The sequence below is a fragment of the Polypterus senegalus genome, chromosome 17 (genome assembly GCF_016835505.1).
Source record: "Polypterus senegalus isolate Bchr_013 chromosome 17, ASM1683550v1, whole genome shotgun sequence".
In the NCBI taxonomy this organism is placed as follows: domain Eukaryota; kingdom Metazoa; phylum Chordata; class Cladistia; order Polypteriformes; family Polypteridae; genus Polypterus; species Polypterus senegalus.
This window is the reverse complement of record NC_053170.1, coordinates 99,131,772-99,159,044: the sequence shown is the minus strand read 5'-3', so window position 1 is coordinate 99,159,044 and position 27,273 is coordinate 99,131,772. Positions and strand designations below refer to the sequence as shown.

At 45.9% G+C, this 27,273-nt stretch overlaps 1 protein-coding gene across 1 annotated transcript; it reads left to right on the top strand.

Annotated features, from left to right (window-relative positions):
* Positions 1-816: 816 nt before the first annotated feature.
* On the top strand, positions 817-15,993 carry LOC120518120 (myosin-4-like). Its single transcript, XM_039740725.1, has 41 exons — positions 817-855; positions 1,287-1,336; positions 2,658-2,873; positions 2,967-3,110; positions 3,206-3,362; positions 4,781-4,808; positions 4,906-5,017; positions 5,102-5,194; positions 5,290-5,353; positions 5,440-5,538; positions 5,666-5,769; positions 5,858-5,996; positions 6,815-6,933; positions 7,025-7,174; positions 7,264-7,434; positions 7,523-7,829; positions 7,924-7,997; positions 8,086-8,173; positions 8,261-8,378; positions 8,473-8,596; positions 8,685-8,821; positions 8,912-9,167; positions 9,278-9,520; positions 9,784-9,960; positions 10,086-10,231; positions 10,322-10,412; positions 10,488-10,877; positions 10,965-11,091; positions 11,180-11,298; positions 11,392-11,588; positions 11,678-11,861; positions 11,974-12,139; positions 12,613-12,737; positions 13,410-13,718; positions 13,818-14,021; positions 14,106-14,231; positions 14,326-14,496; positions 14,596-14,700; positions 14,790-14,885; positions 15,006-15,140; positions 15,870-15,993. Exons 3-41 carry the CDS (start codon positions 2,670-2,672, stop codon positions 15,885-15,887), a joined length of 5,817 nt encoding a protein of 1,938 aa, XP_039596659.1. The 5' UTR covers positions 817-855; positions 1,287-1,336; positions 2,658-2,669; the 3' UTR covers positions 15,888-15,993.
* Positions 15,994-27,273: the final 11,280 nt, after the last annotated feature.

Genomic DNA, 27,273 nt, shown 5'->3' with positions numbered 1-27,273 from the left:
AAATATATATCTAAATACCTACAAGTGTTTTATACGTACGTGTATTGATTATCAGTCTTTTATTAAACCCGTATATAGTGCCTTTCATATTGACATTCACTATTTTTAAGTTTATTATATCAGATATCTATCTGTATATTCGACAGTGTTTTTCAAAATGTACGTTTACTATTTATCAGTCTGTTGTATAATCTATCTATCTATCTATCTATCTATCTATCTATCTATCTATCTATCTATCTATCTATCTATCTATATTTTTACAGAAAGTTTGTTTTGATGGTTTTGAGGGTCTCAAGGATAAGTCTATAGCGTTATTTGACATATTAGAATATACAAAATGAAGAGATGTCTCATATTCACACCTTTCCAATAATTTGAAATCTCATTTTGTGTTAAAATAAAGAGTTTTATTTTAGATATTGGCAAATTTGTTCGGAGCGGTTCAATGAATGGTTTCATTTAAAGTCTTTAGCCCAAGGAATGTCCGATTGCTGCGGTGCTTAACGGCGAGCTTTTCGTGGAATGAAATTATTTTTATGCAAGTGACAGCGAGGTGACATTTTTTTTTATCTAGTCTTAGATGTGGCTATTATTGCATTATTGCAGCCTTGTGTATTTTTTTTTCTTTCGTTTTTTTGAAAGGTTGACCAGCTATCGAGCGAGGTATATTCTGGTGATGTTTGTGACTCTAAATATAACTTTCTTCCAGCTAAAGCCTTGGATTTCCTTAAAGAGGTTCCTGCCTAGGATGCCCAAATATAGCGGCGCAGCGCGGCGGGCGGGCCGTGTGGGGTATATAAGCGAGCGGCCTGCGGGACAGCAGCACACGGCTCCCAACAACCACCTCCAGAGGTAAGCGGCCTGCAGAGAGCGTTCATTCATTCATTCATTCATTCACTCACTCACTCATCTCACTCACTCATTCATTCATTAACTTCCAATCCTCTATCAAATGTGCGCCTTTCATGTCTTTGCTTTATTAGGCATCATTAGCTTCTGTGCGCCTGCAGATGGGCTCCTTCCCAATGCAGCGATTTATCTTTACAGATATCTGAGTAAATGTAAATATATTTCAAAATGTGACTTGTTTGCTAGTCCTCAGACACTGAGCCGCCAGACAGTCCCGCACAGCCCCGCTCTGGTGCGGCTGCGCATGGCGATTGCGTTGCGTTCACTTCCAGCTTGACATTACATTCCCAAATTGTGAGCTTCCCACTACTTGGATTTGTGGACCTCGCGCCGGTCAGGGCTTACTGGATGCTAAGGTTTTCTTTCTTTTCCAGGCCTCTTCATCACCAGTGCATTTTCTTCAGGTCAGCCGGTGAGATAACAGGTGAGGAGAAGCCACATTGAAGATAGGGGGCGCGCGTGTCGGGGGTCTCTTTGCACGTGTTCGGTTTGTTTGTATTTCGGTCCCCTGCTGGGCCCGTGCTATAGTTTCACATTTATGCGGAAGAATAGTTGCCGGTTCTCTGTTAGAATTTTTTTTTAATGTTTCTTATTTTATTGTATAAATGTAAGATATTATTTCGGGCGCAGTGGTAGAGCTGCTGCCTCGCAGTAAGGAGACCTGGGTTCACTTCCTGGGTCCTCCCTGCGTGGAGTTTGCATGTTCTCCCCGTGTCTGCGTGGGTTTCCTCCCACAGTCCAAAGACATGCAGGTTAGGTGCATTGGCGACCCTAAATTGTGCTTGGTGTGTGGGTGTGTGTGCCCTGCGACGGGCTGGTGTCATGCCCGGGATTTGTTCCTCCCTTGTGCCTTGTGTTGGCTGGGATTGGCTCCAGCAGACCCCCGTGACCCTGCGTTGGGATATAACGGGTTAGATATAGACTGACTGATATTATTTCTCTAAAAAGAAATGAATGGGAAGAACAATTGTGTTTCAGGCGACTGTGAGCCAACGTTTATTGCCTATTGTCATTCTGCAGCATTGACAGTTGTGTTATGCAGTTTGTAATGTTACTTTGAAAGGCGCTATATAAAGTGAAGTCTGTAAGTTAAAGTTTTAAACTGGCCAAATACAGTGTCGGTGCCTGCTGTGATATTGAGTGGTACCCAGTGCAAGGTTGGTTCCTGTGCTCAGTGCTATAGGTGTGACCCCGAGCTAGATGAGCATCTTCATCATCATCACCACCACCTTACCCAGAATTGCCCGTTTTTCCTTCATTTTTCCACAATCCTGGGCACCTTTAGGTGGTGAGCCCCATTCAGAAGTAGATAAGTCAGGAAGGATGGGTGTAGGAAGGAGGACAGGTTTGCCAGTGTTAGCTTGGCTTTGGGCAGACCGTCATAACAAAATCTTCTCTTTTAAAACTGAAATCTGCCAGTTGGATAGTGCAGTTCGTTCATTTCCAGGGGGGAATTTTTGCTAAATTGGAAAGACCACCACTTTTCTGGCTTTCCTGGTAAAATCTAATAGATAATCAGCCGCATAAAGAGAAGCGATTTCCTTAACTAACAGTAGCCGAAAGTGAGCTTACTATTCAGATGGCAGGCACTGAGCGGGTAAAGAAAGGTGGGCCACTTTCTGTAAGTGAGTTTTACTGTCCTTATGTGTTAGTGGGCTTGTCGTTTCCCTGCTGAGTTATTCAGCCCAGCACTAATAGAAGACGCCGTTTTCCCTCTTCGTGACACTCTGCTTCACTGCCCACAGAACTCTGCCATCATGAGCGGTGACGCTGAGATGGCCTGCTTCGGGGAAGCGGCCCAGTACCTGAGGAAGTCTGAGAAGGAGCGAGTTGAAGCCCAGAATCGCCCCTTTGATGCCAGGACTGCCTGCTATGTCGTTGACGACAAAGAACTGTACGTGAAGGGTGTCATCGAGAGCAAGGAAGGTGGCAAAGCCACCGTCAAGACCGAAGACAACAGGGTAAGTGAGCGCATCACTCGTCACGTGGTTTTATGCCGCTTTCTATCGCATTTCCCCCTGACAAGCAAAGTGTCCGATTTCTTTACTGTTTAGACGGTGACAGTCAAGGAGGACCAAGTCTTCCCCATGAATCCTCCCAAGTTTGACAAAATTGAGGACATGGCCATGATGACCCACCTGAACGAACCTTCTGTGCTGTTTAACCTCAAAGAGCGTTACGCAGCCTGGATGATCTACGTAAGTCTTAGCTTCAGCTTCTTTGGCCGCTCTCTTTGCTTTCTAGCCCACTTGACTCGGGGATTTGAGAATAATCCTTTTTACGTTTCCTCCAGACCTACTCTGGGCTTTTCTGTGCCACCGTGAACCCCTACAAGTGGCTGCCAGTGTACAACCCTGAGGTTGTTGCCGGGTACAGAGGCAAGAAGCGTCAGGAGGCCCCACCACACATCTTCTCCATCTCTGACAACGCCTACCAATTCATGTTGACTGGTAAGGGCACAGAAACGTAACGAATGATGCGTGAGGTTAGGACCGACTGGAGCTCAGTGGAATACCAACATGGCAATGACGCCTCCATGGTGTCCTGGTGCTGGGCAGCAATTAAGCCAAGGCACCGCGTGTAAGAGGCGATTGCAGGAAAATGTCAGCTTCTCTCGTCCGCCTTTGACAAAGTTATCTAAAATTCATAAAGACTACAGACCGAAATCTGGTAAAGTTGCGCAAAACTGTATAAGAATGCTAGAGAAACGTCAACTTCTTGCAGTTGTCTTTAGTAAAGTTACCTACAATTTATAACGACTGTGGGCAAATATCAAACGTTCACACTCGAGCTTTAAGGTGCATAAGATTTATACCAACTATAGAGAAACGTCAACTTCTCATATCCGTCTTTTGGTAAAGTTATGTAAAATTTATAACAATTACAGAAAAATGTAAATTTCTCGCATTGGTCTAGGGGAAAATTATGTACAATTTAAAATATCTGCAGAAAAATGTCAAATTCTCACATGGGTCTTTGGTGTAACTGCATAAAATTTATAACAGACAAATATCGACTTTGCGCACTTGATCTCAGGACTACCGAGGAGCACCGATTTCTCACATCGCTCTTAAATTACGTCAAATTTGTAGGCTAACGGCTGCAGAGTAATGTTAAATATTTACTTGGTAAAATTACACAAAATACACAACGACTGCATACAAAGGTCGGTTTTTAACACTTGATCTTTGCTGCAGTTACATAAAATTCGGAACAATTACTTATCAGTTCTCATCAATCTTTTGTTACGTTACGTCCAATTTTTTAACACAGGAAAAAAAAAAAAACAATGGCGATTTCTTACGTTAATCTTTGGTAAAGTTGCCTGAAATGAACAAGGCCTGCAGATGAAATGCTCACTTCTCACTCCCTGCCCTTGGTAAGAGTGGAGTAAAATGTTCTAAACGCTGCCAAGAAACGTCGACTTTAATCTTTGGTTAAGTTAAATACGACAAAAAAATGTTGGCTTCTCACATTCAGTTTTTGGTAAATTTCAGTGAAATTTATAACGGTTATTGAAAACGACGTTGACATCTCACTCTATCTTTTGGTGGAGCTGAGTAACGTTTATAGGGACGAACGAAAAACGACGACTTCTCGTGGTCTGTGTTTGGTGAAGTGAAGTGACGCGCACTGTGACTACAGAGAAATGTCGACTTGTCACGCGGAGTCTTTGGCGGATTGACGTAAAATGTACCGCCGAAGTGATCCGTGCCGCCACTTCACGTAGACGAGTTTATGACGAATGTCTCTCTGAGAAGTATGTGTGTGAGTGTGTGCGTGTCTTTGTCCCTCTCAGACACTTTAAGTGCCACTTTCATGCCCAGCTCCATCTTACTAATTTTCTCTGATTTTTGTTTTCATATAGACCGTGAAAACCAGTCAGTTTTGATCACGTAAGTAGAAGACTTTTTCGAGGACCTCCTTCTCCTTTTCTTTCTCATTATAGCGCTTGTTAAGCTGATGTACATTTTTTTTCCTCCTTAACCCCAGTGGAGAATCTGGTGCCGGAAAAACTGTCAACACGAAACGTGTCATCCAGTACTTTGCGACAATCGCAGTCGTTGGTGACAACAAGAAGAAGCAGCAGGAGTCCAAAATTAAGGTTGGCTCGCGTTTTCACCGTTCAAGTGTGCCGCCCAAGCATCCGGCAGCCTGCTGATGTTTTGCTTTTTTGGACTTTTAACAGGGAACTCTGGAAGATCAAATCATCCAGGCTAACCCCCTGCTGGAAGCCTTCGGTAACGCCAAAACCGTGAGAAATGACAACTCCTCCCGTTTCGTAAGTAACTCTTCCGTTTTTTTGTGAATCCGAGAGAACGCAGTGCAAATCCCAACAACTACAAGTGAGCTTCTCATCATCTTCTGTGTCAACAGGGTAAATTCATCCGAATTCACTTCGGCCCAAGTGGAAAGCTGTCCTCAGCTGATATCGAGACTTGTACGTATTTGTTTTGATATATCGCTTTCTGATCAGTGTGCGGTAAAAACACGAAATGCTAACCGACTCTTCTAAAATGTTTACAGACCTGCTGGAAAAGTCCAGAGTGACATTCCAGCTTTCAGCTGAAAGAAGCTACCACATCTTCTACCAGATTCTGTGCAACAAAAAGCCCGAGCTTATTGGTAAGGCCATAAACGGGGGGAAGTAGACCATTTTGCAGATGTCTCACCCTTTAACATGTCCTGTAGGTTAGTTCATTGTTTTTTTTAATGCTCAAATAACACTTCTTTGTGTGTCTTTATTTACCAGACATGCTTCTGGTTACCACCAACCCCTACGATTTCCCATACATCAGCCAGGGTGAAATTGCTGTGAAAAGCATTGATGACACCGTTGAGCTGATGGCCACAGACGTAAGTGAAGTTTCGCTCTGAGGCGGTGAATCTCTACGGCAGATTTCAAAGGGTTTTGATGTTACTTTGTGATTGTGTCCTCTTGTAGGAAGCTATTGACATCCTGGGATTCAATGCTGATGAGAAGATGGGCATCTACAAGCTGACCGGTGCAGTGATGCACTACGGTAACATGAAGTTCAAGCAGAAGCAGCGTGAGGAGCAGGCCGAGCCCGATGGCACTGAAGGTGAACTTTACATTCACTTTGTGAACGTAGCATCCCATCCAGGCATCCCATCTTGGCTGGGCTCCTACACTGCCCCTAAGGCTGCCAAGATAACTCAAGACAAGCAATCGAGATACAGTAGCTTGTATCAAATTATATTCTTCTCTGGAAAATAGAAGGGGGGCCACATGTTCCAAATGCCCAATGTCCCTCTGGCCAGGGGAGCGGAAGCTGAGGTTTAAGAATATTGAAGTATTGAGTGTGCTCAAGGTGAGATACCACTCTACTAAGAAAGTGAAGGACTTTCTCTTCTGGTTGGACAATTAAAACCCTCTCTTGTGTCCGAATGGAGTTTTGCTCCATCATGAAAGTTGGCCCACTAGCCTTAGAGTTTCAGTTTCTGGTTTAATGTAATTAATCTTTGCTACAATATACTGGTGACGGTCATTCTTGTTGGTCACTCACATTCCTCACCAAATTTTTTACAAATAGTTTATTCTCCTACTGGAACCCCAGCCCTTCTTCTTAGATGTTTAAAGGGCTTTTGGTCAATGACACTGTCCATGGAGACCAGATATCATTGGGGATATTCCCAGCTGATGTACCTGACCAGATATCATTGGGGATATTCCCAGTTGATGTACCTGACCAGATATCATTGGGGATATTCCCAGTTGATGTACCTGACCAGATATCATTGGGGATCATCCCAGTTGATGTACCTGACCAGATATCATTGGGGATCGTCCCAGTTGATGTACCTGTTCACATGGTGCACACTCTTTGACCTTAAACATGATGGTCACGTTGAGCCAATTCCATTTCGTTTCAACTGACAGATGCTGACAAGGCTGCTTATTTGATGGGCCTGAACTCTGCAGACCTTGTTAAGAACCTCTGCTACCCAAGAGTAAAGGTCGGCAATGAATTTGTGACCAAGGGACAGAGCGTCCAGCAGGTAAACTTTGGCAGCTTCTCCCGCATGTGAACAAAGCGTCCACTAAGGGAGCTCCTGAACTGAACCCGGTTTCATCTTTATGGACTTATAGGTGTATAACTCCATCGGTGCTCTGGCAAAATCCGTCTATGAGAAGATGTTCTTGTGGATGGTCGTCCGTATCAACCAACAGCTGGATACCAAGCAGCAAAGACAGCACTTCATCGGTGTCCTGGACATTGCTGGCTTTGAGATCTTTGACGTAAGTTCCATGACCCATTTACAAAGATCGACATTAAAATGAGAGGGTATGGAACACCACAGTGATGACATTCTTGTTTTTGTCCTCAGTTTAACACTCTGGAGCAGCTCTGCATCAACTTCACCAATGAGAAGCTGCAGCAGTTCTTCAACCACCACATGTTCGTCCTGGAGCAAGAAGAGTACAAGAAGGAGGGCATCGAGTGGGAGTTCATTGACTTCGGTATGGACTTGGCCTCTTGCATTGAGCTCATTGAGAAGGTAAGATTTCTGTCCTCAAGCTACATTATGACTTATAAGTTGAGGGCACCCTGTAATCGTCATTGGCACCCCCCTCTCTTTCTGACAGCCCATGGGTATCTTCTCCATCCTGGAAGAGGAGTGCATGTTCCCCAAATCTACTGACACTTCTTTCAAGAACAAGCTGTATGACCAGCATCTGGGCAAGAACAACTGCTTCCAGAAACCCAAACCCGCCAAAGGCAAAGCTGAGGCCCACTTCTCCCTGGTCCACTATGCTGGCACTGTGGATTACAACATCTCTGGGTGGCTGGAGAAGAACAAGGACCCCCTGAATGAGTCCGTTGTGGGGCTCTACCAGAAGTCTTCTGTGAAGCTGCTGTCCTTCCTGTACTCCAGCTACTCAGCTACTGATGGTACAGTCCAGTGTCTCTGCTCACCTTCATATTTCACAATAGTACTTTCAAGAAATTTGAATGCAGTAACATTTATTTCTGGTTTGTTTTCAAGATGGTGGCTCCAAGGGAGGCAAGGGAGGCAAGAAGAAGGGTTCTTCTTTCCAGACCGTGTCTGCTCTTTTCAGGGTAATGTTTAGTTCGAGTTGGTTCTTTTTTTGTCAAAGTATCAAAAATAATGGAATAACCACCTAACTGTCATTCTGTCTTGTCACAGGAAAACTTGAACAAGCTTATGTCCAACCTGAAGACCACCCATCCTCACTTTGTGCGTTGCTTGATTCCCAATGAAACCAAAACACCAGGTAGGTGCCCTCAGCCCAGTTGGCATCATTGAGCCGATCACAAGAGCACCCGTTTGTTTAACAGCACCTCTCCGAATACACTTACAGGTATCATGGACAACCACTTGGTCATGCACCAGCTGAGGTGTAACGGTGTCCTGGAAGGTATCAGGATTTGCAGAAAGGGTTTCCCCAGCAGAATCCACTATGGTGACTTCAAACAGAGGTATGCGATCTAGCAGTCCCATCTCCTCTTTTTTGAAGACTTTGCTGGTCTTTGGAGGAGCTTCACTTCAAGTGCTCTGCTTCCATCTTAACAGATACCGAGTTCTGAATGCTAGCGCCGTCCCAGAAGGCCAGTTTATGGACAATAAGAAAGCTTCTGAGAAACTCCTGGGATCAATTGATATCGATCACAGCCAGTACAAATTTGGCCACACCAAGGTAAGGATGTGAAATGGAGAGAATCCCAAAGATCCTAAACCCCACTGTGCTGGACTCACCTCTAAAATGTGTGCTTTATCAATGCCAGGTCTTCTTCAAAGCTGGTCTCCTGGGTGTTCTTGAGGAAATGAGAGACGAGCGTCTGGCACAGCTCATCACTTGCACTCAGGCCGTGTGCAGAGGCTACCTAATGAGAATTGAATTCAAGAAGATGATGGAGAGGAGGTACGCCCTCGTGATGAGAATGTGAATCTTGCAGGACTTTGCTGCAGTGCATCCAGTTTTCAAACTTATCTTATTGGTTGCCCATTTCAGGGAGGCCCTCTATTCCATCCAGTACAACATCCGCTCCTTCATGAACGTCAAGCACTGGCCATGGATGAAGCTCTACTTCAAGATCAAGCCTCTCCTGAAGAGTGCCGAGGCAGAAAAGGAGATGGCCAACATGAAGGAGGAGTTCACCAAATGCAAAGAAGACCTGGCCAAGTCTGAGGCAAGGAGGAAGGAGCTTGAGGAGAAGATGGTGGCTCTCGTCCAGGAGAAGAATGACATTCAGCTTCAGCTTCAAGCGGTAAGAAGTCATTCCAGATTTTCAAATGGTTGCCAATGTGTAACTGTTGTGCCACTGCCTGGTTTGGATGTTTGTTTACAACCCCCTGTCCTACTTTATTGTCTTAACAGGAAGGAGAAAACCTGGGTGATGCTGAGGAAAGATGTGAAGGCTTGATCAAGGCCAAGATCCAGCTTGAGGCTAAGGTCAAGGAGCTCAATGAAAGACTGGAGGATGAGGAGGAAATGAACGCCGAGCTGACAGCCAAGAAGAGGAAACTGGAGGATGAGTGCTCAGAACTCAAGAAGGACATTGATGACCTGGAGCTCACCTTGGCCAAAGTAGAGAAGGAGAAACACGCCACTGAGAACAAGGTACCTGATTGGTCCTCATTGCATACCGTTGGCCAACAGGGACACTCTTGAGTTGTCCCTTCAAGTAGACTCATTTATATCAAGTAGGAGAGTTTTATTAACAAAAAATAATGCATAAAGAAGGGAGTGATACAATAACGTTGGCATTGCATTCTTCAGTAGAGTGTCTTATTCCCTAAGTCCTGTCCTGTGGCACTCATCCCTCTCCCAACATTCAATCTGGTATTCCTCTGCTTCATTTTACCTCCCATGTCTACCTGCAGGTGAAAAACCTGACTGAAGAGATGGCCACCCTGGATGAGAACATCTCCAAGATGACCAAGGAGAAGAAGGCTCTTCAGGAGGCTCATCAGCAGACCCTGGATGACCTGCAGGCTGAAGAAGACAAGGTCAACACTCTGAACAAGGCCAAGACTAAGCTGGAGCAGCAGGTCGATGATGTGAGTAGGAAGAGTTGGTCCAAAATGATTCTGAGAAGACTCAGAGTGGAAAAATAATGGTGTCATTGTGAATTTAATTGATAACAGATAAAAAAACACATTCATTTCCTACTTTTAATCTCTAGCTTGAAGGCTCACTGGAGCAAGAGAAGAAGATCCGCATGGACCTTGAGCGTGCCAAGAGAAAGCTGGAAGGTGACTTGAAGCTTGCTCAGGAAACCATCATGGACTTGGAAAACGAAAAGCAGCAGCTGGAGGAGAAACTTAAAAAGCAAGTTCTCGTTACATTGCTGTCTATCTGTCCTCGTGTCTTTGATTCCATACTTCTGTCTAATGTGCTTTATATTCTTTCATATTATAGGAAGGACTTTGAAGTTTCCACACTGCTGAGCAAAGTAGAGGATGAGCAGGCCCTCGGTGCCCAGCTGCAGAAGAAGATTAAGGAACTGCAGGTAAAATGGCCGCCGTGGCTGAGAATACATGTCTGTTGGAATCCGAACGCTTGCTAAGTGTGAGCATCTTCATAGGCCCGAATTGAGGAGCTGGAGGAGGAAATCGAAGCTGAACGCGCAGCCCGTGCCAAGGTTGAGAAGCAGAGAGCCGACCTGTCCAGGGAGTTGGAGGAGATCAGCGAGAGGCTGGAGGAAGCCGGCGGTGCCACCTCTGCCCAGATTGAGATGAACAAGAAGAGGGAAGCCGAATTCCAAAAACTGCGCCGTGACTTGGAGGAGGCCACCCTTCAGCATGAAGCCACTGCCTCCGCACTGCGCAAGAAGCACGCCGACAGCGTGGCCGAGCTTGGGGAGCAGATCGACAACCTCCAGCGTGTGAAACAGAAGCTGGAGAAGGAGAAGAGCGAACTGAAGATGGAAGTGGATGACCTCTCTGGAAACATGGAGTCCGTGGCCAAGTCAAAGGTAAGTGCTGTCCCCCTTACCCAGATTGCTATTGTTCACAGGGACAGTTTCTCAGTGTAACTAATTGATTTTTCCCTTTTCTGATAGGCTAACCTTGAAAAGATGTGCCGCTCACTGGAGGACCAACTCAGTGAAGTGAAGACCAAAGGTGATGAGCACCACAGGCTTATCAACGACCTCACCACACAGAAGGCTCGTCTGCAGACAGAAAACGGTAACGCGGGCCTCTTCCCAAAGTATAAGCTGCCAGTGTGGGGCGTGCTGGGCATCAGGTGCTCACTGATCTCCTTCTCTCATCTCAGGTGAATTTTCTCGCCAACTGGAGGAGAAGGAATCCCTGGTTTCTCAGTTGACCAGAGGCAAGCAGGCCTTTACCCAGCAGCTTGAGGAGATTAAGAGGCAACATGAAGAGGAAGTGAAGGTAAGATGGAGTTGTTCTCTTTAAGAAATCCCTAAATGATTTCTTTGGGATACGTGGTCTTCCAAGCTAACATATTGGCTTCGCCCTCTCCAGGCCAAGAACGCCCTGGCCCACGCTTTGCAGTCCTCTCGCCACGACTGCGACCTGCTCCGTGAGCAGTTTGAAGAGGAACAGGAGGCCAAGGCTGAGCTGCAGCGCTCTCTGTCCAAGGCTAACAGTGAAGTCGCTCAGTGGAGAACAAAATACGAGACCGACGCCATCCAGCGCACAGAGGAGCTGGAGGAGGCCAAGTAAGACGGCAGATCCTGACGTGATCCATGGGGGAAACTGCGACAGACAAAGTTCTTGATTAACATGTTTGATCTCCTTCGCTTCTTAGGAAGAAGCTTGCCCAGCGTCTGCAGGAGGCTGAGGAAGCCATCGAGGCCACCAACTCCAAGTGCTCCTCCCTTGAGAAGACCAAGCAGAGACTTCAGGGTGAGGTAGAAGACCTGATGATGGATGTAGAGAAGGCCAATGCTGCTGCCGCTGCTCTGGACAAGAAGCAGAGGAACTTCGACAAGGTACACGATGATGAAGCGAGCGTGAAGCTCGGTCATGATGGTGAATGACACATGGAACAGGGCGGGTGAAATTCAAACAGGGTTCTCATCAGCATGAAATGGTTTTGGACAGGTCATGGCTGAATGGAAACAGAAGTTCGAAGAGAGCCAAGCCGAGCTGGAAGCTAGTCTGAAGGAAGCGCGCTCCCTGAGCACAGAGAACTTCAAGATGAAGAACGCTTACGAGGAGTCTCTGGAGCATCTTGAGACCATGAAACGTGAAAACAAGAACCTGCAGCGTAAGGATTGGATTTTGGTTTGTCCTTATTGGTCAGACTTGGTGTCTCTCCCCTTTGATCATTAGGCACAGAGTGTCCCAGCAGGATGGATGACAGTTTGTATCATTCATAGACCAGACGGTGCTCTCATTGATGCTCACCTCTACATACAGCTTCCTCTAATCTTAAGATGACCATCTAATAATCACATCAATACCACAACCTCCAAAATATAATAATGAAAAGCGCCACTCAAAAACGCACTGTGCTCTTCCACTGTAATTTGGTTGAGTTGTTCACACTGTTCCTAAGGAAGGCGCTATATAAGGTAGACATTCATAGACCACCTGATTACATTCAGCACCTGAACATCGGTTGATTAGATGCTTGCACCCTGTCCCCTTGCCCCCTCCTTTGCCCAGGCTGTCATATTTTGCTCGGTGTGTGCCATTTGGTTAAATGTGTGCTCTGGCTTTTCTTTTTATAAAATGCAGAGGAGATCTCCGACCTCACAGAACAGCTGGCAGAGACAGGAAAGTCCATCCACGAGGTGGAGAAACTGAAGAAGCAAACTGAGCAGGAGAAGTCAGAGATCCAGACAGCTCTGGAGGAGGCTGAGGTAAAGCACAGCTAATATCTGTGTACAGTATATATAGAGAGAAATGTGAAAGGCACTATATACATGATGAATGAACAAGAAGGGTGTCCATTCAGACAGACAGGTGTTACTGTACAGCATGGCAAAGCCTAGCAGGCAGTGCCTTTACTTTATTAAGCTTTAATTAACATGAAAGGCACTATAAAGTTAGATAAAGCACATGAGAGACACTATATAAGATGGGTGACAATAAATGTTTTCGTATAGGACAGATGCTGTTTGCTTTTTAAAGTGCCTATTAATATTCCCTGATGTGAAAGGCACTATATGTGATGGATTGATACACAATGTGTGATTTAAGACATGGCAGACCCATCTTTGGTATGTAAAGTACCTGACCTGAAAGTCACTATATAAGATACTGGGATAAAAAGGTGCTTTGTATACGATGCATTGAAGATACACTAATTAAGGTGAGAAACAAAGTAAATTGTTTAAGACAGAGGATGTTATAATACAGAAGGTGTTATTTTACTTGATTACATATTGTACATTAATATGAAATAGACCCTATATGAGACAGATGTCTTAAAGTCCCTGTAAAGACAACAGACGCTGCAATAATAAGAATGTGACATGAATGAAACTGAGGGCTTCATGGTGTCTGACGTGGCTCCCTCGTGTGCTTTTCAGGCATCCCTGGAACACGAGGAGAGCAAGATCCTGCGTGTGCAGCTTGAGCTCAACCAAGTGAAGTCTGAGGTGGACAGGAAGATCGCCGAGAAGGACGAGGAAATCGAGCAGCTCAAGAGGAACAACCAGAGGTCCATCGACTCCCTGCAGAGCACACTGGACGCCGAGATCAGGAGCAGGAACGACGCCTTGAGGCTGAAGAAGAAGATGGAGGGAGACATGAACGAGATGGAGATCCAACTGGGACATGCCAACCGTCAGGCCTCTGAAGCCCAGAAGCACCTGAGGAACGTTCAGGCTCAGCTCAAGGCAAGTCATTTATCGGAGTCAGGGACGGCTTGTCTGAGGCTCGTCTCCATATTTTTTGGCTGATATATTTTGTGACCTGTTGATCTGGTTTGAAAACAGGAGACTCAGCTGCACCTTGATGATGCTCTCAGAGGAAGCGAGGACATGAAGGAGCAGGTGGCCATGGTGGAGCGCAGGAACAACCTGATGCTGGCTGAAATTGAGGAGCTGAGAGCTTCCCTGGAGCAGACAGAGAGGGGCCGCAAGGTGGCAGAGCAGGAGTTGGTGGATGCCAGCGAGCGTGTGCAGCTCTTGCACTCTCAGGTACAGGACATGGTGCCCCAGCTGGGCTGAATGCCATGCCAGTGCATTCACACAAAGGGAGTGACCGTGTGACTTTCTTTGCAGAACACCAGCCTTATCAACAGCAGGAAGAAGCTGGAGAGCGATCTTGGTCAGCTTCAAGGAGAGGTTGAGGATTCCATCCAGGAGGCCAGGAATGCTGAAGAGAAAGCCAAGAAGGCCATCACCGATGTACGTCCTGGATTTGCAGCCCTGGCTAACTTATGTGGGTTGTCTGTCTGTCTGAGGACGGTTAGTGTAATTTCTCGGCTCTGGCTATTTGCAGGCTGCCATGATGGCTGAGGAGCTGAAGAAGGAGCAGGACACCAGTGCTCACCTGGAGAGGATGAAGAAGAATCTGGAGCAGACCGTGAAGGACCTGCAGCACCGCCTGGATGAGGCCGAACAGCTGGCCATGAAGGGTGGCAAGAAGCAGCTCCAGAAACTGGAGTCCAGGGTCAGTGCTCAAGTGTGAGAGGAGGAGAAACAGCAGCCACACAGGTGGAAACATCTCAAGAGTTGGGTTTACTGACCCTCGTGCATTTGTGTGTTTCAGGTGAGGGAGCTGGAGAACGAACTGGAAGGTGAACAGAAGCACGGCACAGACGCCATCAAGGGAGTCCGTAAATACGAGAGGAGAGTCAAGGAGCTGAGCTACCAGGTACATCTACCAAGGTGTTTGTTTTGGTGCCATCAACATGATTGTGATATGCATCCATGGGTTAATAATGGGGGTCTCTTGTCTCACAGGCTGAGGAGGACAAGAAGAACATTCTGAGACTTCAGGACCTGGTGGACAAACTTCAGCTGAAGGTCAAGGCCTACAAGAGGCAGTCTGAGGAAGCTGTAAGTCACACGCCCTCAATCGAGCAGGCTTTTTGAACACACCTCAGATATTGGAAACAGGGGGCTCAAACATGCAATAAACAAGCCCTGACATATTGGTGAACTCTTTTCAATCTGCAGGAGGAAGCTGCCAACGTTCACCTTTCCAAGCTCAGGAAGGTGCAGCATGAGCTGGAAGAGGCAGAGGAGCGGGCCGACATTGCTGAGTCTCAGGTCAACAAGCTGAGAGCCAAGAGCCGTGACACAGGATCCAAGGTAAGCCCACCCTACTGAATAAAACTGACAATTATGAATGAATATTCAGGAAATAGAGAGGAGGCTACTCATTCAAGACAAGGTGTGGTGGGTACACTGCAATAGACTGGCACCCCCTACATTGCCACTCCTGGCTAATATTCACAAGGGCATTCAGGGAGGGGCCTGCTCCATTCATTCATTCATTGACAGAAGAGAGTTCCCCAGAATGGACTGGCACCCCTTCAGCATGACTCCGGCCTAATATTTAGGAGGTCCTCACTGGAAAAGGTCATTCATTCCTTCATACCTGTGCCCTTCGAAAGACTGGCACCTTCTTCAGTGTGACTCCTGCATAACATTCAGGAGATCAGTATGGGAGAGGCCAGGCTCATTCATTCATTGATTGTGACAGGAACTGAACTGGCGCCCCCTACAGACCAAGGTCTGTCATGCACCTAATTAAAAATGAAGTAGCTTCCCAGAGAATCTGCATGGAACATAAGTAGGTTCAGAAAATTAATGGAATTTTGACACCAATATTTAGCCAAGCATAATTTATTTCAATGAAAATTGTCAGACATGTCAATAAGCCAGCATCCTTAAAGAGATCAGAGATGCCAATGCCACACAATGGCACTTCAATGATCCTGTCAATGGCCGCCTTCTCCTTCTGAGAAAGTTTGGAATTTCAAAGGCTCGTCATTCATTTACTTATTTCGGTTTTTTTTTTACTTTTTTTCCCCACAGGGCAAGGATGAAGAGTAAATCTGCTGACCTGAAGCTTCTTTTGTAATCCCAGAAAATCACAAAATGTGAATTTCTTTGTAATGTTTTGTAAAATGTTCATTGTATAATAAAGCATTCAGTGTAATTTCCTGTCTCTCTTCTCATTCTTTCTGAAACACAAACCCAAAGTGAGCCATCAGGAGCATTAAGGTCTTTGTAGAATACACAAGATGGCATGGGTATACTGTGAGGTGGTGACAACGAGTGTCAATGAGAGGTTAGGGTGCCACCAGTGGACTTGGTGTGGGTGTGCATTGGCATTAGAGACTTTGTTGTGGTTCCACAACCAAACCCTGGGTATGCCCAATGCTGAGGAGGCAGCAAAAGCAATTGACCCACCCGCCCCATCCTTCCAGTTTTAGGTTGGCATGGAGCTGGCGGTCCCCTTGGCAGCACTGGCCAAAAGACAATCCAGCTCAGCACTATGCTGATTCAATGAGGTTTCGTCTAATTCTAAAAGACATCAGCAAGAATCAAAAGTGGAAACACATTTGGAAAATGGAGGAACATTAGAAGCAGGCGTACCTGCATAGGCTGAGCAGTCACCGGCCTAAGGGCACCATGACTTTGGGGCCATCAAAACTCAGAAAAGGAACCCAAGCTTAACATTTGGATGTCTTGAGATAGGACATGTTTTACATTTAAAAGTGTTTGCAAACATAATGGAAAAAAAGTTGAACTAATTGGTTTATCACTAATTCCAGATTTGTCACCAATGGGAAGAGAGAATGGTAGCGACCAGGGGATAGACGTTTATACAATGCTGGGGTTCATGCCAGAGAATAAGCCCTACTTAAGAATGTTAACGCTAAAGAGAACAATCCGAAAGTCTTCCTACAAAAATAGCCACACTAATACACATTTACTCTGAATGTCCACCAATTCAGATACCAGGATGTGTATGACGGTGACCATTAAACTGTAAATTGGCAGACATGTGACTTTCGGGACCATAACAACAACAGCATGACGATGACCATAATATGAATAATATGCATCCCATAAGATTGTCTTTTCTGCAATGGACTGGTGCCCTATGTTCCTGCCTTGCACCCTGTGCTAACTGGGAAAGGCTCCAGCATCCCCCTGCGACCCTGGTTTTGATTTGCGGGTTGGAATATGACATGACAAAACGTGAAACCAAAAACGGACCATAATAACACTAAATAAATCAAATAAAAAATATGGTGGCTCTGAGGCTGAGGCTCTGCGCTGGTATCCTGAAGGTTGCTGGTTAGAATCCCCGACACTGCCAAAGGAGATCCTACTCTGCTGGGCCCTTGAGCGAGGCCCTTGACCTTCAATTGCTCCAGGGGCTGCTGTACATTGTACAGTGTACAATGGCTGACCCTGTGCTCTGACCCCAAGGGGTATGCGAACACTAACAAATTCCTAATACGAGAAATTGTATAAGGCGAAATAAAGAACAAAAAAAAAATAACAATCAGTTTGGACACCTCTAGCTCTGGATGGTGTGAGAGAATAATATAGTTTTCTAAGGATAATATAGTTATTGCACATGAAGCATTTTGGTATGCAGTACACATTAAAAGAAATATACAACATTTGTCTTAGAAGTAGCATGAAGAGACTGCTGAAATGATTAAACACAATATACCAGGGGATGGTGCTGATGTCACATTCTTTCATGGACCCAGTAAGACCTGCCAGTTGTCACGTACACAGTCTCTCTTCTTCTTCTTCTTCTTCTTTTGGTTGCTCCCGTTAGGGGTTGCCTCAGCGGATCATCTTCTTCCATATCTTCCTGTCCTAGTCATCTTGTTCTGTCACACCTGTCACCTGCATGTCCTCTCTCACCACGTCCATAAACCTTCTCTTAGGCCTTCATCTTCTGCTCTTCACTGGCAGCTCTATCCTTAACATCCTTCTCCCAATATACCCCTCATCTCTCCTCTGCACATGTCCAAACCAACGCAATCTCGCCTCTCTGACCTTGTCTCCCAACCGTTCAACCTGAGCTGACCCTCTAATGTCCTCATTTCTAATCCTGTCCATCCTAATCACACCCAATGCAAATCTTAGCATCTTTAACTCTGCCACCTGTGCCACCATCTCCAACTCCTATAACATAGCTGGTCTCACTACCATCATGTAGACCTTCCCTGTCACTCTTGCTGATACCCATCTGTCACAAATCACTCCTGTCACTCTTCTCCACCCACTCCACCCTGCCTGCACTCTCTTCTTCACCTCTCTTCTTCACTTCCTATTACTCTGTACTGTTGATCCCAAGTATTTAAACTCATCAAACTTTGCCAACTCTCACCACTCCACTGACCTTCCTCTCATTCACACACATGTATTCTGTCCTGGAGGTCCTACTGACCTTCAGTCTTCTCTTCTCATATCTCCACCTCTCCAGGGTCTCCTCAACCTGCTCCCTACTATCGCTACAGATCACAATGTCATCAGCAAACATCACAGTCCAAAGGCACTCCTGTCTAATCTCATCTGTCAACCCGTCCATCACCATTGCAAATAAGAAAGGGCTCAGAGCCGATCCCTGACGTAATCCCACCACGTACACAGTCTCTCTATTATAATAAAAAAATCTTGGGAAGAGAGACGAGACGTGACTTTCTCAGAGAGACACTTTCACGCCCCGCGAGACGAGACTTTGAGCCAAGAGAATTAACCAGACCCAGGGCCGGAAATAAAAGACAAAGAGTAGATGACAAAGTAGAACGTCGTAAAGAATTCAAAAACGTTGGCGCGGTACACGTGCAGAGCAGGTTAGAGATAATGGAAATACGAAAATTCGAAAGTCTCAAAAAAATGGTAGTAAAGATCGCATTAGCGCAAACAAATGGAAATTATTATTCGGTGAAATAACGGAAAAGCGAAAAGAGATCGAATATATTGTTTGGATTTAAACTTGAAGTCGGAGACTTGTAGATCGTTTAATTCGTGTTGCCATCAGGGAGAGTAATCAGAGTAAGCAATAATTTAGCAATGTGACGCAAATGCAGTTATCTATAAGAGTGACCCTCTGCCTCTGTTTTGTGACCATTTTGCTGACACCTCTGCTCAGTGTAACAGGGTGTGCCCGCTTCATGAAGAGAAAGTAAAGACGCAACGGATAAGCATCCTCCTGCCGGGTTATTGGGGGTGATTACCTAAACATTCATTCAAATTTGTTTGTTAGTTTCTTGTGCAAGCTCTTCAAAAGCAGCAGGTGTGTTACTACAAGTCACAAATCCTGAAGCTAAAAAACAAAATGGAATGAGACACGACAACTCTAAACAAATAAAACCAAACAAAGGCAGCCTTCAAAGCCACTCGTATCACATGGCCCTTCCATTACTGGTGTACAGCACCTTCTGCCCTTGCTGGGGTGCACTGCTGCGTCACAAGGCTCTCTACCACCACTTTGCCTGCACATATGACTGTATTAGAAAGCCATACATGGCCACTCAGGTCGTATTTTATTCATGATATGCAAACAGCCCTACGCCTGCCTAAACTGTGTCTGCTTCAAGTCCTGGCCTGGAGCGAGATGGAGGTGGTCAGGAGTGAACTTCAGGGCCCAGGGAGCCTGAAGCTGAAGAAAGCAACACTACTGAGCGAGGGCCAGGAAGCAGCAGCAGCCGACATGCAGTTTCTCCCACAGACGATAAGGGATAGGCGGCTGGGGACATGTACGGCTCAACAGGGTGGCCCCAGGTTGGCAAAACCAGGCAATGGGGTCCTGAGCCATGAAGAGAGAGTTGACTGCACCTGCTGGTGGGCATCTCCTCCTCCTCCTGCGGGGTCCGTACAGGATAAGGGGAGGAGGAGGTGGCAGGTTTCAAATTAGGGTATTTTGAACTGAAAGTTTTGTGGATCATCTGTGGCTTTTAACTTGTGATTTTAATGGATATTTATTGGAACTGCTTTGAACCTTCACTTCTGCACTGTTTTAAAGATTATTTATTCATTGACTGATGGGGCCCCACACTATTTTGAACACTTTGGTTTGGACTGATTTTAATAAAACACTAATCACTGTGCACCCACCCCTGGCTGTAATGGTGTATTGTGTCCTCATCCACTGCCTCATCCCTCAGGTACGTTATCGGTGGTAGCGGGTTCATGAGGGTCCCACCAGCAACTGGGGGTGTGGAGCCAACCCACACCATCACACACACACACACACACACATATATATATCTACTCTCTATATTGTGGCGAGTGGCTGGGGTGGTACCCGGTCGGGACGCCCAGCAGGACCAGAGGTGGGTTTACACCTCCTCCAGACCACGAGGGGGCGACCGCCCTGGTGGGTTTGAGGACCACGAGAACATAGCTTAGAAGCTCAACCCTATAGTCTGTATGTGCGCCGTACAATAAATCTTGATTGTGCTGCCTGTCCTGAGACTCCGAGTGCCTCCTTTGGGGCTGAAGGTGCCCGCGCCTGCCCTTCTGCAGACCTCATTTCCACCTGAGATCCCAACCCCTTCTTGTCCTCCATCTATAAAAGCCCAAGCCTTCACTCTCTTAGTCAGTCTACTGTATGTTTGACTCAGTCTTGAATGACTACTCGTTGTTTTGGCCCGATACCACATTATACGGGGTGGACTCCCCAAATCTTTATCTTTTGTTTTGTTCACAATACAATACAATACACACACACACACAAGTCTTTTGCAGATAATCCCCAATCTTGGATGTCACCAACCACGCAGCACTGACTTGTGTGATATGTGTGACGCCGCCTATTGTGACTTCTGGAAACCACACGCCCAGCTACGCAGCCCGATAACGGAGTCAAGACAAGTCAAGTTGGGGAGCATGCACTGGTACAGCACGGTGCCGCACCCGCCACATGATGAAACAACTTGGGATCCCGGTTGGCAACCCCCCAGGCAGACACGCGGTCCAGTCCCACCCTCCGGAAGTGACCCTCTATCTGTCCCCAACAATGAGGATCTTACAAGCCAGATCACCCTCGGGTAATCGTGCCACATGGCCACAGTGCCGTAACTGACGCTCCGTCACAATGCAGGTCATGTGCCTCATTCGGGACTCCATGAGCAACACAAAGTCAAACCAGTGGTACCCAAGGATTCTCTGGAGAGACACACATGAAGGAGTCCAGTCTTCGTCTAAGGTCACTGGATAGCATCCATGTCACACAACCATATAGCAAGACAGGAAGCACCAGGACTCCTTCGTCCTTTTGGACCACACACCCCTTTCCAGTGACCTCATGAGCCCCCCATGCTCTCCCAAAGAGTCTGCTGACTTCATAGGAAGAGTCGCCAGAGTCACATGAATGTCACTGCCGGGGTGAGTAAACCTCTCGATGAGGTCGACACTCTCTCCGCAGACAGACACACACCGCTGATGGCTGTGCCCAGGAGGTCATTAAAGGCCTGGCTCTTTGGTTTTTATCAGGACCCTCACAAGCCCAGACACTCAGACCCCTCACTCAGTCTCTCAAGTGCCCCCATCGGAGCCTCCATTAAATCCATGAAGATCACAGCATCGTCAACAAAGTCAAGATCTGTGAATCTTACTTCACCAACAGATGCCCCCCAGCCATTGGACCCCACGACTCTGCCCAACACCCAGTCCATACAAGCATTGAACAGAGGAGGAGCAGAACACACCGCTGAGGTCCTCACTCCACTCTGCACAGCACTCACAGTCCCAGTGTACAGGCCGGCCATGATATCCAGCAACCTCAAGGGGATCCCGCAAACCCTCAGGATTTTTGAAAGCTTTACGAAATCAACAAATGCTGCAAAGAAACTCTGCCGATATTCGCGTTTGTGCGCCGTGAGAACCCTCAGTGCCAGGATGCGGTCGATGGTAGACTTCTTAGGTGTAAAACCAGACAGTTCCGGTCGCTGGTAGGTGAGCAAGTGATCACGGAGCCTATTGAGGACGACCCTAGTGAGGACCCTACCCGGCACTGACAGTGGTGTTATCTCCCTGTAGTTGCTGCAGTCCAGGCGATCACCCTTCCCTTTCCAGATAGGGACAACAAGTCCCGTTTTCCAGTCAGTTGGGATGATGCCAGTCTCCCAAATGGAAGCAAAGATTATTGAAATGCCAGGAGGACAGCCATAATGGAGGCACCAAAGAAAAGCAAGATGGCAGCATGACAGCGCAGCAGCCCTCACCATACCACGAATCCTAACCCGAAAAAGTAAATCTGAAATTCAGACAAATATGATCAGGATAAAAATATAAAACAGAATGCTGTCTAAATCACATGCTGATGAAAGTGCGAATGTGCAACGGAGCAGACGTCAGCGTCCGCTTCCTTTTCAGATCCCAATTCTCTGAACTGGAGGAAGACCAGTGACCCCCGTCCTGCTCTGGCCGCTTTCTGGATTTGGGACTCTTCGATTCGATTATTCCTGCCATTGTGAGGCATCGGTTATGAACCTCTAGTAGGGAGTCCCCCATCCTCACCCAATGTGAACAATGACGTCACTGTCCTCAAACTCCTTCACCTTCATTCCATTTATCAAAAAGGGCTTTTCTACCTGGGACCCCTGACACGTTTCAGTTCACTTTTGACCTTTAAAAAGGTGAAGGTAGAAACAGAACTACAGGCCTCATGCTAAACATTATTGGCACTTCAGAGGTATTACCTGACTTTTGAGAGCAACCAAAGTGGGATGTTAACCAAAACGAGGCTCTGATTTTTTATAACCCTAATGCTTCCTGAGAGCCAAAGCTATCCAGATAAATAGACCTGGTGCACTGGTGTTCTGATGTGTGAGGGATCTGGAGGATGGGCAGCGCCAGTGCCCTGGTTCCCTAAAGCTAACACCAATAACCCTTGAACCCTCTTCTGTTCTCCCAAGTCAATCACTGCAGGCCAAAAGCCGGAAGTGTCCAGTTTGGGCTCTTTGGAGAGCAGGACATTGTGCGCCCCAATCTCCAGCCTGGCAGCCATCTCGGTCCCACCTCAGGAGGTCTGAATATGTCTTGGCAAAATCCCAAAATGAAAATGCTCAAAGCAGTTCAAAAACGTAAGCCATGAAAAACTCCAAGGTGGTAATCCAAGTAATGTTATATCCAGGATGTAGAATATCCCTTCAGATAAATCCTCTCAAGCAGTGAACAGAGGAGAAGAAGAAGAAGAAGAAGAAGAAGAAGAAGGAAAAGGTAAGGCCTCCATACTGACAAGTGGAAAAAGTGAAACTCCCAGAGGTGCCAACTTTGAATTGCATTTTATTTCCTTTAGAACGCCCAGTTTGATGTTGTATTCCCAAAGCTTATAGACAGAGACGGTCCTCAGCCGACCTGGACGAAAGCCAGTGACCTTCATCAGCCTGCGTCCCCCACATGCCTCCTTCCAGAGACTCTTCAAAAGGATCCTTTCTGCCGTCATGAGGCTGTCCATGAAACGGTCCACGTCGTCACAAAGCCAACCTCCAAGCGGAGCACTCGTTGTGTCCGGCAGGCACCTGCAACAGAAAGAAAAAACCAAAACTGACTCCAAAATGACACCCGAAAGACACCGAGCTTTGGATTCAATTCAGGTGCCTCTCACTCACCGTTCACATTCTCCCAGTTTACCTCGAGAACTTCCCACTGGCGTTCATGTTAGATTACCATGTCGAGATACTCCTGGGAGACTGTGTGTGAGGGTGTGGCGTCCCATCAAGGGTGTCCCCTGCCCCGTGTCTAATGTTCGTGGAGCTTTTGAGCCTCAGCACTAAAGTAAAAAATGAGTTCAGAAAATTACTGAAATAATATAAGAATTATAATAATGACGATAGCTGTCATGATGGCACATGCAGCTCCAGGATCGGAGTTCATTCTCATCTTAGTCACTGTGGCAACATGGCACATTCTTCCTGTGTGCCCATATAACAGAGATGTGCCTACCCAGTAGGTGAGTGCAAATGAGCCCTGTGATGGAATGGCACCCTGGCCATGACTGCTTCATGCAGTGTACCTGATGCCCTCAGGGTCAATGCAATTAAGCAAAGGAGAAAAAGACGGAAAACTAAATAATAATCATAATAAAAATAATAAAGGGCGGCACGGTGGCGCAGTGGTTCGCTTCCCGGGTCCTCCCTGCGTGGAGTTTGCATGTTCTCCCCGTGTCTGCGTGGGTTTCCTCCGGCGCTCCGGTTTCCTCCCACAATCCAAAGACATGCAGGTTAGGTGGATTGGCGATTCTAAATTGTCCCTAGTGTGTGCTTGGTGTGTTTGTGTGTGTCCTGCGGTGGGTTGGCACCCTGCCCAGGATTGGTTCCTGCCTTGTGCCCTGTGTTGGCTGGGATTGGCTCCAGCGGACCCCCGTGACCCTGTATTCGGATTCAGCGGGTTAGAAAATGGATGGATGGATGGATAAAAATAATAATCTTAATAATAATAACAGTCATAATAATAATAATAGGCATGAATGTGCCCTGTGATGGAATGGCACCCTGGCCATGACTGCTTCATGCAGTGTACCCGATGCCCTCAGGATCAATGCAATTAAGCAAAGGAGAAAAAGACGGAAAACTAAAGAATTATCATAATAAAAATAATAATCTTAATAATAATAATAGTCATAATAATAATGGGCATGAATGTGCCCTGTGATGAAATAGCATTCTGTTCATGACTGGTTCATGCATGGTGCTTGGCGCCTCCAGGATGAATGCAATTAAGATACAGAAAAAGAACATTTAGGAAAATGATGGAAAACTATAAAATAATAATCTTCTTCATCATCATCATCATGGGCATGAATGCGGTCAGTAATGGAATGCCATCCTGTTCATGACTGGCTCATGCTCTGTACCTGATGCCAGCAGATGTGGCCACCGTGTCCTGCATCACCACACGGGTCACTGAGTGTTGTGCCACCAGCTCAGACTTTGCCTTCTGCCTGAAGATTCAGACCTGCGGGAGACCCTCACACAATGTTAAATTTCCCATAGAAAGACATTTTGAAGATCAAAGAGTAAGTGAATGCAATTTGTTGAACCCACCGTTATCTTACCCACCTCATCTGTGGCACCCGGTCTGGACTCTCGCGTGAAGGACTTACCGGATTTCTGTTCTTCTGTTTTAATCAATGCCGCAAATCCAAAAGGAGAAGAGGAGCACGTGTGGCCACCTGAGACCTCCATCTCACCAGAGTTCGGGTGCCAGTAACAAGCTGCTTCTCATTTCAAACAAACTGTGTCATTTAAGGACAGATATTCAATGTTTAAATTAGTGATTCACTTCAGACAAACTTGGCAAAAGGGATTTTTCACATAAACAGTTGGAGAATTGTTCTTCATAACCAACACTGCGGAGCCATTGGAAAGTGGTCCTTGTGAAAGGCGCAATATAAAATGAAAACTGCTTGGTCATTTTTAGTTCTGCTGACCTGGTGGTAGCGGCCCCCTTCATCCGTTCCACACATCAGATGTGTTTATCGTGACTGGGGGTCAATCAGTAACTGAAACTGAACCGTCCTGCTGTGGGCTGGCGCCCTGCCTGGGGATTTGCTCCTGCCTTGCGCCCTGTGCTGGCTGGGATTGGCTCCAGCGGAACCCCATGACCCTGTAGTTAGGATATAGCGGGTTGAGTACTGACTGACTGACTGACTGAACCACTTGTTGGATCAAGCGGTAGGGTCTGACAGGCCAACGATAGGGGCAATAAAATTGAATTGAAGCAAAATCATTCATTGGTGTTGTCTTCTTCTGTGCTCTACTCCTTGATCAACATGAGTTAAAAGCAAAAGTATGAACCTCTGGGTAAGTACAGCTTGAACATAATGCAATGTGTCCAGTCATCCATCAGAGCACTCATTCACCTGAAGAAAGGTTTGGGTGGGCAGAGGAATGAACACTTGACCCCTTAAATGAGAGTGAAAGTGTGAGAAGTAACAAGAACAGCATGGCGCCGCACAGACGGGTGTGCTACACACTCACGTTTTAAAATGCTCCAGCTGAGGGGCTAAAAGATAAAGACACAGGCCAGAGGCCGCCATTTAAGTGCCTTTTCTATTATCCCGTGTTATATAATGCCATTCGTGATTTTTGATTGTAAAGTGCCTGCTGTGTGTGAAGGACACCTCGTCTTCTGTAATTCTGTGCGCAGCTTTGATCTTCCAACAAAGAGCTTGAAAAAGTCAAACAGACAGCTAGGACTGAGTGACGAGGAAAGCTTCATGGAGTCGAGTCGTTTCAGGTTCACACCGTACCGCATATGATTAACCCTTTACACGCAGCCATTTTCTGCTCCTTTCATTTCACTCGCTATATGACATCACCATCCCTCGCTCAATATTCACGTTCTACCTCTCAAAATAAAGATCAGACATTTCCTTTCCAGATTTTTTACAGCTGGAACATCAGCCATGCCGTTACACATGCTGTTATAGCAGAATACGTTGCAAAACTCGGTAACTTTTTTACGTAAAAACGCACTTTGGATGTTGGAAGCTTGTTCATATAGATGTCAGAGTATAAGAGTCTAAACATCGGAAAAGGGCCATTGAATGCATCAGGAACACTCAGAAGGAAAATTTTACATTATGAAATATATTGAATATGTCAAGTTTTACTGTTTTGAAGCGGCACAAAAGTAGATTTTTTCCCTCCACATTCACTGTGTTAAAATAAGTTTCCACGCCATGCACATCCATTATTGAAAACCCACTGGCTTTTTTCGAGGGCAGATCTTGTTTATGAGAATATATATATATATATATACACACACACACACGCACCCAGTACATTAGACAAGGTAAATAAATTACAACACCAACAGGGGTCTTGTTCAAAAAGCATACGCCAAATTAGGGACCAATAAATCAATATTAATCTCAGGACCTGGGGGGGGGGCGATGTTAACATCAGGGACCACCTCACAGACCTTAAAGTTAGGGTTTGGTGGGTGGCAGGTCAATCCTAAATCAAAAGTACACTGTCTAGACCGTAAAAGTCTGCTTTTGGCGTCCGCTTTTTGAACAAGACCCTACCAACAGCTGCTTGCAAGATTCAAAAACATCTTCACAAACAACAAAAAGAAATCTAAGGTATTAAAAACGGAATGTGGTGTCGTTTGAAAGCTGATGTGAAGCAGTAGATAGATAGATAGATAGATAGATAGATAGATAGATAGATAGATAGATAGATAGTAAGGCACTATATAATAGATAGATAGAGTGAAAGGCACTATATAATAGATAGATAGAGTGAAAGGCACTATATAATAGATAGATAGATAGATAGATAGATAGATAGATAGATAGATAGATAGATATAAAGATAAATAGATAGATAGATACTTTATTAATTTTAATTTAAGAAATTCACATGCTCCAGCAGCATCAGCATACTAATTAATACTATTAATACTAATGCAATATAGTCATCGGACTGCAGTAAGGGCACCTAGCCAGACT

Excerpts from the sequence above, each read along its gene's own strand:
- LOC120518120 (XM_039740725.1), top strand. The coding sequence starts at position 2,670 with ATGAGCGGTGACGCTGAGATGGCCTGCTTCGGGGAAGCGGCCCAGTAC. Across the intron at positions 5,354-5,439 it reads CTCAGCTGATATCGAGACTT|ACCTGCTGGAAAAGTCCAGA; the intron begins GTACGTATTTGT and ends AAATGTTTACAG. Across the intron at positions 11,862-11,973 it reads AGCAGAGGAACTTCGACAAG|GTCATGGCTGAATGGAAACA; the intron begins GTACACGATGAT and ends GGTTTTGGACAG.